The sequence below is a fragment of the Genypterus blacodes genome, unplaced genomic scaffold, assembly GCF_046128005.1.
Source record: "Genypterus blacodes isolate CSIRO-AG114 ecotype Tasmania unplaced genomic scaffold, CSIRO-AGI_Gbla_v1 ptg000005l_1, whole genome shotgun sequence".
Classification (NCBI taxonomy): Eukaryota; Metazoa; Chordata; class Actinopteri; order Ophidiiformes; family Ophidiidae; genus Genypterus; species Genypterus blacodes.
Window position 1 is genome coordinate 2950024 of NW_027466819.1, and position 13082 is coordinate 2963105.

The window sequence follows — 13082 nt, forward strand, 5'->3', positions numbered from 1 at the left end:
ATCATGTTGAAGGTGACGGGGAGCACGATGCCGGGAGCGCTAAGTTTGATGTCGATCACCGTCTTTGCCACTTCTGACGACGGGTCGAAAGAAGCAGTCGGCGCCGCCGTGTTAGACCGGGATGACCTCTCCTTGTACACGGCGCCTCAGCAGAGGGTTCAATCGGTGGAGCCCGGAGCGAGTCAGCTGGAGCAGAACGTCGCAGCTCTCAGGGATCGAGTGAAGCCATACGCGGCTTGGTGCCAGGGCGCCTACGGCAACATCAAACCCGGGGTTCAAAGGGTCATCCAGTTTGGAAGCGACACCTACGCGTACCTGAACGACCCCCCGAAGGACTTCTACGCCCGGGCAGGAGTGATCGGCTTCACCGGTGTCCTTGGGCTGTTCCTCGCCAGGGGCTCCCGGATTAAGAGGCTCGTCTACCCGGCGGGCCTGGTGGCGGTGAGCTCGTCCCTCTACTACCCAGAGCAGGCTGCCGCTGTGGCCAAGTCCACCGGAGACTCGGTGTACGAGCGGGCCGTGCGGAGCTTCGCTACCGTGGAGAAAATGCTGAAGACCCGGGGCGGAGATAAGACAGACGCCGGCTCAGAACCCAAACCCTGACGGCCTCGGCACGACAATGGACACCGTTTGGAAATACGGAACCAGCAGCCTCTTCCTGCTTTTGTAGGTCGTCAGCCATGTGTTTCTATGCAGTGTGACTTTCTCATGCCCACTTTTTTGCACTATGGCTCACACTGATCTCAGGCTGGGCATGGCCTGTCACTCATGAGTTACCTCTGCCTCGCTCTGAATGTATAACTTATGCAAAGAATAAATTTGATTGAAACAATGCATTTGTTTTAGACAATGTTACTTCATTCTGATGTCAGAATCACGCCAAGTTAACAACAAGCACGAATCAACATAGGGACCACTTCTTCATCTTGCTCACTGTAATCTAACATCTGGATCAGAAACATCACTGCAGGCCTCTAAACCAATGGTTCAATACTTTTAATTTCTTGTTTGGAGTACAAATTGCGTTAAGCTAAGGGGAATGAATTATATCTGTCCATCTGACTGATAACATCTTTATTCACCCAGCCCAAAAAAAAAGTATACAAAATTAAATATGAGTCACTTGAAAGTATATTTTCTTCTTTTAATCACTCAGAGCACCACCAGCTTCTCATTTAGAGCAATCTGTGCCTGGGTGAGGTTAGCCAGGTAGGTCACCATCAACAGGTCCTGCAACAGCAAAACACATATTTTATTCATACAATTCTCTTATTCAGTGTGAAATGACAAGATTCCAATGCTGAACATGCTTATATCAGCAACGTATACGAGTGTGTGTGCGCATAACAGGTGCTGGGTAAAGAGCGAGAAAGAGACAAGAATAGGATAGAGAAAGAAACGTGTGCATTAAAGACAGTGAGATGAAACGAGCATATCCAACCACACTTACGTTGATGTTGGAATTGAGCATGTTCTCAAAGTCCTCTGCTGAGATGGTGGGCACCTTGTTGACCAGGTCCATTAGGAAACGTCCCACACTGTTATCTGCTGCCACCTTTCCAGACTGAGACGAAGCAAACACACTCACTACGTCTGTTTGAACTACTTCATCAAAATAACTCCTTCAGCGTTGACACCATGTAAACACAGCATTGTCTCGCACTCAATCCAGTCATATCAATGTTCTGACCACTCACCACCACATCCTCGATGTATGAGAGCACGGTGGCCAACATGTCCTGTACCCGAGCTGCAGAGCCCGCTACCTGCGACAGGTCAGAGGTCAGACCCTTGGTACGACTGGGAAGAACTCGTGTCCTCTGGAGCAGATCCACTGGAGAGAGGGGAAACCAAATCACACTTAATGTTTGGGTACAGGATCACAGCTGAGGATAACGGGTGTTTGCTTGTGTTCAAACACGATCCCTGTTGACAACTACATGACAACACCAAGGAAATCACACTTCATCATCTGCACTACGATGTACTGTGAAAATATGAATGGCAGAAAGAATGAAAATGTTTTATCTCTTAGACATTAGAAAAAGCAGCAAAACATCAAATGTGTTGGTGACATGTTTGTTTCCAGCCCTCATGTATTCTCTTACCGCCTATCCGCTCGGTGTCGTAGTAGATGTACTTCACAGTCAGAGGGGTGAACATCACACCCACTGTTTTCCCCGGCACGCCCATCTGTGCGCTGTAAGACACAGATACAAAGACGTTTAGACACAATCTCCCTGTCTGCTAGAGACACAGCTCACAGTGAGTAGAGCGACGCATCAACCCACCTGACGTAGGCGCGGATGTTCATCTTGCCGCTCTGCAGGGCCGTGTCGGCAGTGAGGTGAATGGGGTTGGAGGCCTCGCGGCTGTAGTACTCGTGGATCAGCACCGAGTGTTCTGTGATGTCGAAGCCGGTGGCGTACCTGTCAGGTTAGAGGTCAAGGTGTTAAGAAGTTTGTCCCTCCCATTATCAGCTTACAAATATCAAATATGTTCAGGACCACAAACGCACCATCCAATGATGACCTCAGTGGGGGACACCCGCTTGTGGAGGTCATACATGTTCTTCGCAAACTCCATGTCCACAGCAACCTGGGGTCAAAGAGAACAGAGAGAGATTATCATAACTCAATTAAAAAAAATATGTGCTAAAACAAATAGCAGCCAGCCATCTAGGGGCCCTTGGTAAGATGTTTTCTGGCTCTTCTTGGTCCTCTGGCCTTATTGGAGCATTACGCATCTCCATGTTCAGGAAGTACTCTGCTTCTCAGGGTTCACTTCCTTCTCAGATAGCAATAAGTTAGTTATTCTCGGACATCTTCTGCGCCAGACAGACTCAGCTCTGTTTCTCTGCTGAATTAGCAGAGGAACTTCCAAGGATTTGTAACCAGTTTGTAACTTCATTCATTCAAACTTTTTCTTTCAGCAATTGTCATGGGTTTTAAGAAATTGCCAGTTCAAAGTGCTTCCCATTTAACATGTTTTTTGGCCAATCCATGTTACAATACATACAATTTTTCTTCAAACCCTCATACATTCGGACCCATTCCCCACATCGTTCAGACTTGTTCAGCTAAACTTTAAGCGTCTCAAATCACAGCACACATTCTTCAGAAAATGCATTTCTAGTTGAAATAACTGTTGTAATGTTTGCCTCTGCTGGTGGTTAAAGCAATACATTACATAGTTTTCATTTCTACATTTAAAAAGGACGGATAGTGTAATGGTATCACAGCACCATGGCAACGCGTTCAGTCCCGAATGCAAGCGGCCGAAATATTTTAGCACTAAACTTGACCTTGTAGGTATTGTTGGCATGGACACTATTTACTGTGCTGAGGGCCACATCATATATTACTCAATATTAAATTAAATGTTCAACGAATAGTGCAACCCTGTTATATAACTTAACCAATTGAATATGTACCTTTAAATGACCACCGACGCCATCAGATACAGCTTAGCTACATTAGTCTACATTAGCACCAGTGTGCACGGACGGAGTTCAGGACTTACCTCATCTTCAGACTCGTTGTGAGGGACGGAGAAGCAGTTGGTGACTTCGATGCAGTGTTTGTCGATGGTACCTGAGAAGAAAACACGTGTGAATAAACCATTGTTTCGCTAGAGAGGCTAACGAAGAAGCTAAGCGCGACGAGCCGGCAGCTACAAGCTAGACAAACACTGACAATTGCATAAATAACACCGCTCCGTGCTGGCAGCAAGATCAACATGTTCGTCAAAGCAATATTGTTGATATAATCTATTCTTAACCGGTTTGAATTGCACACAGCTGTTACAGGTGACGCTGTTCGCCGTTCCAGCTAGCAAGCAGCGGCAGTAGCCAGGTGTAGCCGCTTGTTGAGGCGGCGTGCGTTAGCTAGCGTGCTAACACCAGCTAGCTGTTTAACACTCGCTCTGACCGCCAAACCACCAAACAGAGAACAAACATGTCTTTTTACCCAAAAGAGTCCCGATCACACGACTCGCTCCCTCATTTCGTCGTTCATAAGAGTCGCAGATAGACGCGAGAACGACGGGATGAATTTTCACCACTGGTCCAAACACCGACATCTTGGAAAAGGAGAACTTATGACCGGCGAGGGAGGAAACATATACCGCCACCTAGAGGCTGGGAGGCGAATGTCAGCTCTGTCACGCACTAAATCATGCCACTGAGTCATTGGCGATAGAATCCAGCGAGACCTTGTCTTATATAAACAGAACCACAGTAAAGTTGTGCGTGTTGCTCACTTATTAATTATAATAAAATGCAAATAATTTAAAAGTAGAAGATGCAGCGTTAGACATGCACAAAGGCGGGCCGGCTGGATATTGGCTGGTTAGGGGCTGGATATGAACTGGTTAGGGGCTGGTTAGGGGCTGGATATGAGCTGGTTAGGGGCTGGATATGAACTGGTTAGGGGCTGGATATGAACTGGTTATGGGCTGGTTAGGGGCTGGATATGAACTGGTTAGGGGCTGGATATGAGCTGGTTAGGGGCTGGATATGAACTGGTTAGGGGCTGGATATGAGCTGGTTAGGGGCTGGATATGAACTGGTTATGGGCTGGATGTGAGCTGGTTATGGGCTGGGCTGATGACAGCATCCCCCGCCGCTCAGTGGCTCCACACCTGACGGACTCCATCAGACACACACGCAGATGATGGAGCTCTCCGCGCAGCCGGCTTCCCCTGTCGCCACCATTTCGCACTTCCACCCTCCGACACATGTTCTCTAAATACCGCTCTCGTTTTTATTCACGCGTGTTTTTGCTCGTGTCGTGAACATCCGCACCGATTCTTTTTTTTTTCTCTCTCGCTCTCTCGCTCTCTCTCTCTCTCCCCCCCCTCTCTCTCTCGCTCTCGTTCGGGGGGGATTGAAACACATTCGTGGTAAATGCTGATCGCGGTGGTCTTTGTTTTCCTGGAAAAGCGAGCGAGCAGGAGTGGAGTGATACTGCGGTGAACACCAGAAATGGGTGTCATCGAGCCAAAGATGCCAATTCCGGTTGGTTCTCGGAGCAGATTTGGTTTAATCTTAAAATAAAACACCTCAGGGTGCTTAAGCGAGCAGGTAAGCATCTGTTCGTGCTTTGCTGTCTGATATTAAGTGGCGTGATTAGCCTGTTGGCTCCTGGAGCCTATTGCTGACTGTATTCCAGGCTATTTCTAATCCATCCATCAGGCGTAATGCGTCATCCTGATTGTCACCATCAATCTCCTCTCTCGTTCGTGTAAACGGACGCGCAGCATGTAAAGCTATAGGGGCTCCATTTTACTGTACACATGTCAGGGAGAGACACTGTGTGCTCACATTCACACCTAACTCAATGTCGTAGACTTGTATGGAAGAAATCAAAGCAAGCCTTTGACGTAATATCAGATATAACACCTGAAACAGCATGCGCGCACACACACGCACTCTTGTGTTTATAACAGGTCCACACGCACAGTCTCACCCAAAGGCCCTTTGTGAAACACGCAGGCCAGTGAAAGAGCTTCTCTAAGCCTCACTGTGGTCCAGGATGAAGCTGTCTTTCACCCACATGTCCTCCCTCATATCTAATTCTAAGTAATTACAAATATGCACGACATCAGCCTTCGCATTTGGTTCCTCTTTGTTCATTCTGTCAACACAGTGTGTGTGGCGATATATGTACACACCAGAGGTCAGAGCCATGCAGTAAGCAAAACAAAACGCTGACAGAAGCATCATTCTAAGGAGAAATGAAAGGCAAAGGTGCAAATCGTTTGTCTGGGAATGAATGTGACGGAACCACAGCCGATCAATTCAGTGTTTTGTTTTAATCACTTTGTTCTTCATCTTTGTTTCAGGCTCTCAGTCAAGCAAACAAATGGTACGATCAATAGGACAGTGTCCACCATAGGGAGGATATCAATAACACACAACTATACACACACACACACACAGTTGAGGCTCACAAACAGTCACACACAGACACACACATACACGCACGCACAAGTCATGGCACTGGAGAACTCAGTCTTCCCCTCTCGCCCTGACTCTCTCTCTCTCCCTGTGGAGGAGAAGGGGGAAGGGGAAGAAGTGGAGGTGGCCACGGAGGCCACCGCCTCTACTGGAGTCTTTAACCTATCAGAAGAGCTGGGCCACGTGGTTACCACGGAGACAGAGCTACCCCCTCCCACCGCAGTCAAGGTCAACAGGTCATTCCAGGCCAAGCTGGCCGAGCGGGAGGCCAACGCCAATCAGCCCAGGAAGAAGAAGGAGGTGGAGAAGGAGAGGGGACGATTCGGCTGGGGTGAGAGACTCTGAAGCTGTATCTGTCCTCCATGTCCACCTGTCCCCCGGGACAATGTTATTGAGTGTTATTAATTGATTATTGATGATCTAAAGATTGACCGAAGCCTGAAGAGCACAGGAATCTTTGGTTTGTCCTTTGGCATCTGTTTAACTCTGCAAAGGGACAAAGGGAGATGTTTGTTGACTCAGGATGACACTCTCCTCTCTCTGCCCCACATCCCCACTCTCCTCCAATATTTGAGAATCTACTCTGATTCATGTGGACCTCGGCTCAACTCAGCCATTTTAAAAGTCCTGTTAATATTTTATTTGTAGGAACCCTGGCCCGTACAGTAGTTCTCCTCCTCAACGCCTCTTTGGATCTTGTTTTCTGTTTATATTTCTTTAAAGAAAAATCAATCCTAAAACACTTAGGAGTGCACCTTTGCTTTCTTGCAATCAAAGTCTATTTTTAAATCCTGCCTCTGAAGTACCACAGCAGTGCACATTTGATTTTCCATCTCTCCACGCTGTCTAACCACACCTGATTAGCTAAATCAGGTGTCTTCACTTGATCAAGGCCTCTTCGGTAATCAGGTTAGAGCAGGGAGAGACGGAAAACGTGCAGCGCTGCGGAACATCAGGAGCAGGTTTGCTAACAGTTGCCCTAGATTGCTGAATTGATTGCTGTCAGTCGGGCTGCCATAAACCAGAATAGTATTTCTCAGGGCGAAATGCAGTTGGTTTGTATTGTGATGTGCCCAGTTCCCTTCAGGCTTGTAGAATCTCCTGTTGTGCCTTTTCTCCCACAGCGTCTGATGATGTTTTGAGTTATTCTGTCTGCTTTCTTTTTACTTTACTCCTCTGAGCCTAACTGGATCTCTCTAAGTAGCTTTGACCCCCCTGGCTATGATTCTGTTTCTCCATCAACGTCTCACACAGTCCTGAAACAGCAAAACCCTTCAGAAATATAGAAACGCATTAGAATGCAAAATTTCCCCAGCTGTGTAAGAGTTTCATTGAAGCTCCACATTTTGATCTCCTTGTATTTCAGCCTGTAACTCTCTTCTCCTCTCTTCCTCTCTCTGTCTCCCTCGTTCCCCCGTCACCAGCCAGGGCCCGACGCAAGAGGCAGCGCTACGTGGAGAAGAACGGCCGCTGCAACGTCCAGCACGGCAACATGCGGGAGACTTACCGCTACCTGACCGACATCTTCACCACACTGGTGGACCTCAACTGGCGCTGCTCCCTGATCGTCTTCGTCATGGCCTACGCCGTCACATGGCTCTTCTTCGGGGCCATCTGGTACCTCATAGCCTACTGCAGGTGAGGGGACTCGGATCTCTCCTATAGTCCGAGCAAGGAGAAGGAGAGAATAAGGAAACACCTGGATTCTCAACAACTCAGTGCCTCACCAGGTGTTGTGATTGGTGGCTTTGTAACACTGCCCAAATTTGTATCACCAGTCGAATTGCCTTTGCCACCCCTAGCTGTGTGTGTGTGTGTGTGTGTGTGTGTGTGTGTGTGTGTGTGTGTGTGTGTGTGTCGGCGCTTTGCTACTTAACAACTAAATTATCGCAAGGGAAAAGTGCTTTTGGCAGCCGCTCAAAGACGGAGGCGGATGCTGCAAGAGAGTGACCGGCGTTGCGAGACATTTTTATCTACCAAGGCTTAAAAAAAAAACGCGCCTCCCTCCCCCCGCAGCCAGAAAAACAGATGACAAAGCAGTATTAATATGACAGCGTATTTCATCAGGACGCGCCGCCTCTTCACTAGATGTGTCTGCTGGATCTGGGCTCTAATTAGCTAACGTATTCCTCTCATAAAACTCTGACCTTTTCATATCAATTACGGGCCCGACGTTTCAAACGCTGCCAGAGATCTGTCCACTGTCGCTGCTATTTCTTGGTTGCTAACACCGGTTCAATAAAAGTTATAGATTACATAAATTATAATAGCACCACTCTCACTAAATAGGCCTTCCTCCCTTGTTGGAGCTGTTCTAATCAGGCACATTAGCCTCCACAGTGTTTAGTTAGAGAGGGAAACTGGACAGGACACATGATGGAGGACCAGCTGCCATTTTGGTGCCGATACTGTAGGTTGATATTATGTGATAGAAGAATTGGCTCATTCAACATAATTGGACTCCCCTTTGGAGTTGCTGATGAAATAAACAGTGTTCATTAAAGGAATAAGAGGTGTTTGAAAAATACAAGATTAAAGGAGACGGCTCATTTGAGAGAGAGAGAGAGAGAGAGAGATGAGTCACTGCACTTCCATTCTAAATATATAGGTTTTCTCACTCACTGTCTATTTTTCACTCCACACCCACGTCTGTCGTCTCCCCTCCCCTTCCCCTCACGCTCCTCTCACACATTCTCCCTCTCTCTTCCCAGGGGTGATCTGGACCATCTGGAGGATGAGACGTGGACGCCCTGCGTCAACAATGTCAACGGCTTCATCTCGGCCTTCCTCTTCTCCATCGAGACAGAGACCACTATTGGCTACGGCCACCGTGTCATTACTGACCAGTGTCCAGTAGGAACCATGCTGCTGCTGTTACAGGCTATACTGGGATCCATGGTCAACGCCTTCATGGTGAGCAGCTGGGCTGGGAAACCACTGCCAAATGGGGAAATGAAATGGAGAGAATGAGAAAAGTGGATTTGACCGATAGGAGGCCTGAAAAGCATTTCATGACCTTCAGCTGGAGGCACCTGAGCACCTGCAGCTGATATGAGGCGCAATTAGAGTAGAAATGGTCGTTAATATTACTCTAGGAGGTATTGTGAGTCATAGTTTTGATGACAGGAAAATAAAAGACATAACTGCATCACTATACTGCATTGTTATCTTAACTTTAGACAACTAAACATTATTTTCTCCAGAGGACATTCATCTTGCGTCACTATAATCAAAGTACATAATAACACCAGATTACTACAGGTAGTTACATAATACTGGGGTCTGTATTTGAATATGGTGACGAGATTCCGTTTTTAAATCAGGTGACTGTCAGGAGAGTGAGGCTGAGACGAATCCAAAAATAGGAACTGAATTTCCATTTGGACCTGTTTGATCAGAATCTCTCTCGTCGGTTCACATAAATCAAAATAGGAAAAAACACTTTCGCATTTAGTTTGTTGTTGCTTGAGTCTACACAGAGGGGGACGTGTGTGTGTGTGTGTGTGTGTGTGTGTGTGTGACTCCTGTGCAGGAGGAATGACACTAATGCAGCACAGATGGTATACTTCCCAAAAAAGAATATTGACTTTGAAAGTGCTGATGAAGCTGCACATTTTTTTTGTGCAGGAAGTAAGCATTCTTTTGATGAGGATGTGAATGAAGCACACTCCGCTGTCCTAGCAGAATCATGTCTCTGCGCCTCTGTGAGCTGGAAACGTGCCATATTAGCAGCCAGGAATGTGGGATGTTGTGTTATGTGTTCTAAAACGATGATTAAGCCAGAGGTTAATTGTCGTCCCATGGGTTTTAAACGTTGAAAGTGATGAAAATGAACCAGATTTGTCAATACTCCAATTCATTCAGTCTGAATAAATGTGCCCCAGTTATTCAGTCATCAGCTGTTGATGGTTGTGATAGTTGAGTGATACTGATTCATTTCTCAACTCATCTCCTCCCCTCAGGTTGGCTGCATGTTCGTCAAGATCTCCCAGCCCAATAAAAGAGCGGAGACCCTGGTGTTCTCCAAGCACGCCGTCATCTCTCTGAGGGACGACAAACTCTGTCTGATGTTCAGGGTGGGGGACCTCCGCAGCTCCCACATCGTCGGGGCCAACATGAGGGCCAAGCTCATCAAGTCCAAACAGACACAAGAGGGTGAGACGGCAAGACAACCTAAACCACTTATAAAGACAATAACCTTCCACAGCGTTTGATACACTGCTCCTCTTCCTCACTCCTCCAGGTGAGTTCATCCCCCTGGACCAGACGGACATCAGCGTAGGCTTTGAGACGGGCGATGACCGACTCTTCCTGGTCTCCCCGCTGGTGATCTCTCACGAGATAGACACCCACTCGCCCTTCTGGGACATGTCGCAGGCCCAGCTGGAGAAGGAGGACTTTGAGATTGTGGTCATTCTGGAGGGAATGGTGGAGGCCACAGGTGAGGAAGGAGCTGAACGGGTTTGATGAGTGATGAGAAGGCAGACAGCGACATCATGCTGCCCTGTGGATGAGTGAGATAACAGTAACTACATACAGGAGCAGGTTTAAGGATAACATCGCTAAAATGACCACAAAATACTGTGAAGGTATATAAATGACATCTCAGTGAATAATTAAAGAGGTGTGATGGATGTGTGATGGGAAGCTGCAACTTCAAATCTGAGTCCAGTGAACGGCAACACTGAACTAAGGATGATTACATGACATGTTTTGTGAAGGCACAGGCCCCAGGAATAACACCAGTATCTACATAGACACCGAATATAGTGTAATAGAGTCTTCCACCGCCCCTGCCCTTGAGCAAGGCACTGAAGCCTGCCAACTCTCTACTGGTTTAAGTCACCTAAATGCCTCAAATGTAAACAGTATGTCATGTAGCGAATGTTGGCTCCGACTTTGGTTTCAAACGTTATAACTACTTTTCCAAATCAGAGATGTCTTATCCTCAGATGAGCCTTAGTGAGGATGACGTGTTTACATCCCCTTCCTCTCACATATTGCTTCACGCCACGTGTACTCGGGGAGGATAATGTATTCATCTATTCATATTATTCTCCACGAGGTAAAGGTGGCGTCTCTGCCTACTCCAAATATTGATCGCCTGAGTCAGAGTGATGTGGAGAGTAACAAAGAGGGAGCCACAGTCGCAGCTCTTTTACCCAACATGAAGCCTGTTAAAGTGTTGGCCACTACATCAGAGATGGAATGTATTTCTGTATAGTCCGGCCATTTTATGCCTATTTTGTATCATCAGGACCTGAACAGGCTTTGTGAGGTGTAATTGCTAACTTCAATGGTTTGCACCTGTGTGTGTGTGTGTGTGTGTGTGTGTGTGTGTGTGTGTGTGTGTGTGTTTTCAGGTATGACGTGCCAGGCGAGGAGCTCCTACCTGGCAGAGGAGGTGCAGTGGGGTCACAGGTTCAGCCCGATGATGTCACTGGCCGAGGGCTTCTTTGACATCGACTACGGAGCCTTTCATCACACCTTTGAGGTAACGCGGATCTGATCAGCTCGGTATCCTCAGACTTTAAGAGTTATAGATAATATCGCACACTTACACACCAGCTCCTGTATTCCTCCTCCCCAAGGTGGACACGCCCTCCGTCTCGGCCCGCGAGCTCTCGCTGGCTGCGGCGCGGCTGGACGCTCACCTGTACTGGTCCATCTCCAGCAGGCTGGACGAAGAACCTCTGGCTCACCAGGCGGCCAAGCAGCTGGACAGCGGATCGTCCAACAGCAAAGGAGGGGAGCCCACCTTCATCGTGGGCGAGATCACCGACATACAGGAGCAATCAGGACTGGGCGAGCTGAACGGCAGCGTTGCCACGGACCAATCAGAATCCGAGGCGTAGGTTAGAGAATGTTTACAAAGATGAGGACCTCCCGATGACATCGTCACCACATCACAGTTAGTGCATTTGCGTCTTTTGTTTCCAGGCAAACAGGAGTTTTGGTTCAGGCTCAGTTTTGCGACACATCTAATGTTACCATATATGGAGATTGTTTATTTATGTTGATTTCTCTGTTGATCTTTGTTACGAGTGTTCCGTGTTCAATCTCTTTTATGTGTTGTGTTAGCGCCAATCACCCTTTGCCTATATCTATCGTACATTTCAACGACAATACTATGCTTTCAACGAGGTCGACAACGGAACAATCTGGGGACCAAGGTAGTGCGTCAGCTGCAGGTTATCTGCGTGGAGAGGGTGTGTGCTGTGTGTACACGGCCGGCTGAACAGGCTGGATGGCTGTGTGTACAGAGTCAAGTGTATGGATTGTTTCACGTTTAGATTCTTAGGTTCTGTGCATACACACTTAACGTTCACCTGTGCATGGAGATCACTAGATGATATCAGGGGATAGACTGAAATGTCGATAACCTAGCGAAGATTGTTCAAACATTTATCGTCCAACAAGCAGGTATGACCGGGGCGGGAAAGGAACGTCGGCACGCCGGTGCTGGGAAGTTTGTTTACTGTTACAAATCTCCTCTATCCAGCTGATGAAACAGTGTAAGTGGACAGTAAACGACAAAGTTCCTTTCCCGCCCCTGGATGTCAGATTTAGTATTTTCTGGAGATACAGAGTATTACGTTTGTTAATGTTCTTAAACACTGATATGAATTTGCAAACATTCCTAAGCACACATACACACACTATAGTGAATAGGGTATATACGTATACACACACCCTTTAACATAGAGACAGGTCTACTCTTCAGTGTGTGTGTGGTTTCACATAAGGTGTGTAGCACAAGGAGTATCTATTTTTTTCTCTCCCCAGCCTACTAGAGATGATGAGCTCAGTTCAGCCATATTACTGCTTCTGCTGCTGCTGTGTACATACATGTGGCCATTTTTACTTGATGTTTTTAATATTTAATATAACACAATGAATTAGAAATAATAAACTATATTCCAGACCAGCTGTCTCAGATCGGAGTGTTCATTGTATATTCTTTTCATGACATTCTGCAGAGGGGCTCAGAGAACACACACACACACACAGGCACACACACAGGCACACACACACACACACACACACACACACACAGCTCTCCATGAAAAAGTCTAAGTAACATAATGTACATTTTCCATTTGAAAAGAAACACAGAGGACCC

At 47.1% G+C, this 13082-nt stretch overlaps 3 protein-coding genes across 3 annotated transcripts; 2 read left to right on the forward strand and 1 right to left on the reverse strand.

The window, feature by feature from the left end:
• The first annotated feature begins 3 nt into the window (after positions 1-3).
• On the forward strand, positions 4-832 carry LOC142999238 (MICOS complex subunit MIC26-like). Its single transcript, XM_076148690.1, has one exon. The coding sequence runs from the start codon at positions 4-6 to the stop codon at positions 601-603; it is 600 nt and encodes a 199-aa protein (XP_076004805.1). The 3' UTR covers positions 604-832.
• A 291-nt stretch (positions 833-1123) lies between these two features.
• On the reverse strand, positions 1124-4114 carry eif3f (eukaryotic translation initiation factor 3, subunit F). Its single transcript, XM_076148675.1, has 8 exons — positions 3969-4114; positions 3523-3593; positions 2519-2598; positions 2292-2429; positions 2109-2200; positions 1698-1834; positions 1451-1564; positions 1124-1230 (listed from the first exon to the last, which is right to left on the reverse strand). Exons 1-8 carry the CDS (start codon positions 4078-4080, stop codon positions 1153-1155), a joined length of 822 nt encoding a protein of 273 aa, XP_076004790.1. The 5' UTR covers positions 4081-4114; the 3' UTR covers positions 1124-1152.
• Positions 4115-5852: 1738 nt separating this feature from the next.
• Positions 5853-12875, forward strand: kcnj9 (potassium inwardly rectifying channel subfamily J member 9). Its single transcript, XM_076148716.1, has 7 exons — positions 5853-6290; positions 7384-7597; positions 8671-8872; positions 9922-10114; positions 10203-10400; positions 11323-11453; positions 11551-12875. Exons 1-7 carry the CDS (start codon positions 5996-5998, stop codon positions 11812-11814), a joined length of 1497 nt encoding a protein of 498 aa, XP_076004831.1. The 5' UTR covers positions 5853-5995; the 3' UTR covers positions 11815-12875.
• The last annotated feature ends 207 nt before the right edge of the window (positions 12876-13082 follow it).

Coding starts and splice junctions, on each gene's coding strand:
- LOC142999238 (XM_076148690.1), top strand. CDS start 4: ATGTTGAAGGTGACGGGGAGCACGATGCCGGGAGCGCTAAGTTTGATG.
- eif3f (XM_076148675.1), bottom strand. CDS start 4,080: ATGTCGGTGTTTGGACCAGTGGTGAAAATTCATCCCGTCGTTCTCGCG. Junction 2,430..2,518: donor ACTGAGGTCATCATTGGATG/GTGCGTTTGTGG, acceptor CTAACCTGACAG/GTACGCCACCGGCTTCGACA. Junction 1,565..1,697: donor CATACATCGAGGATGTGGTG/GTGAGTGGTCAG, acceptor GCTTCGTCTCAG/TCTGGAAAGGTGGCAGCAGA.
- kcnj9 (XM_076148716.1), top strand. CDS start 5,996: ATGGCACTGGAGAACTCAGTCTTCCCCTCTCGCCCTGACTCTCTCTCT. Junction 10,401..11,322: donor GGGAATGGTGGAGGCCACAG/GTGAGGAAGGAG, acceptor GTGTGTTTTCAG/GTATGACGTGCCAGGCGAGG. Junction 11,454..11,550: donor CCTTTCATCACACCTTTGAG/GTAACGCGGATC, acceptor CTCCTCCCCAAG/GTGGACACGCCCTCCGTCTC.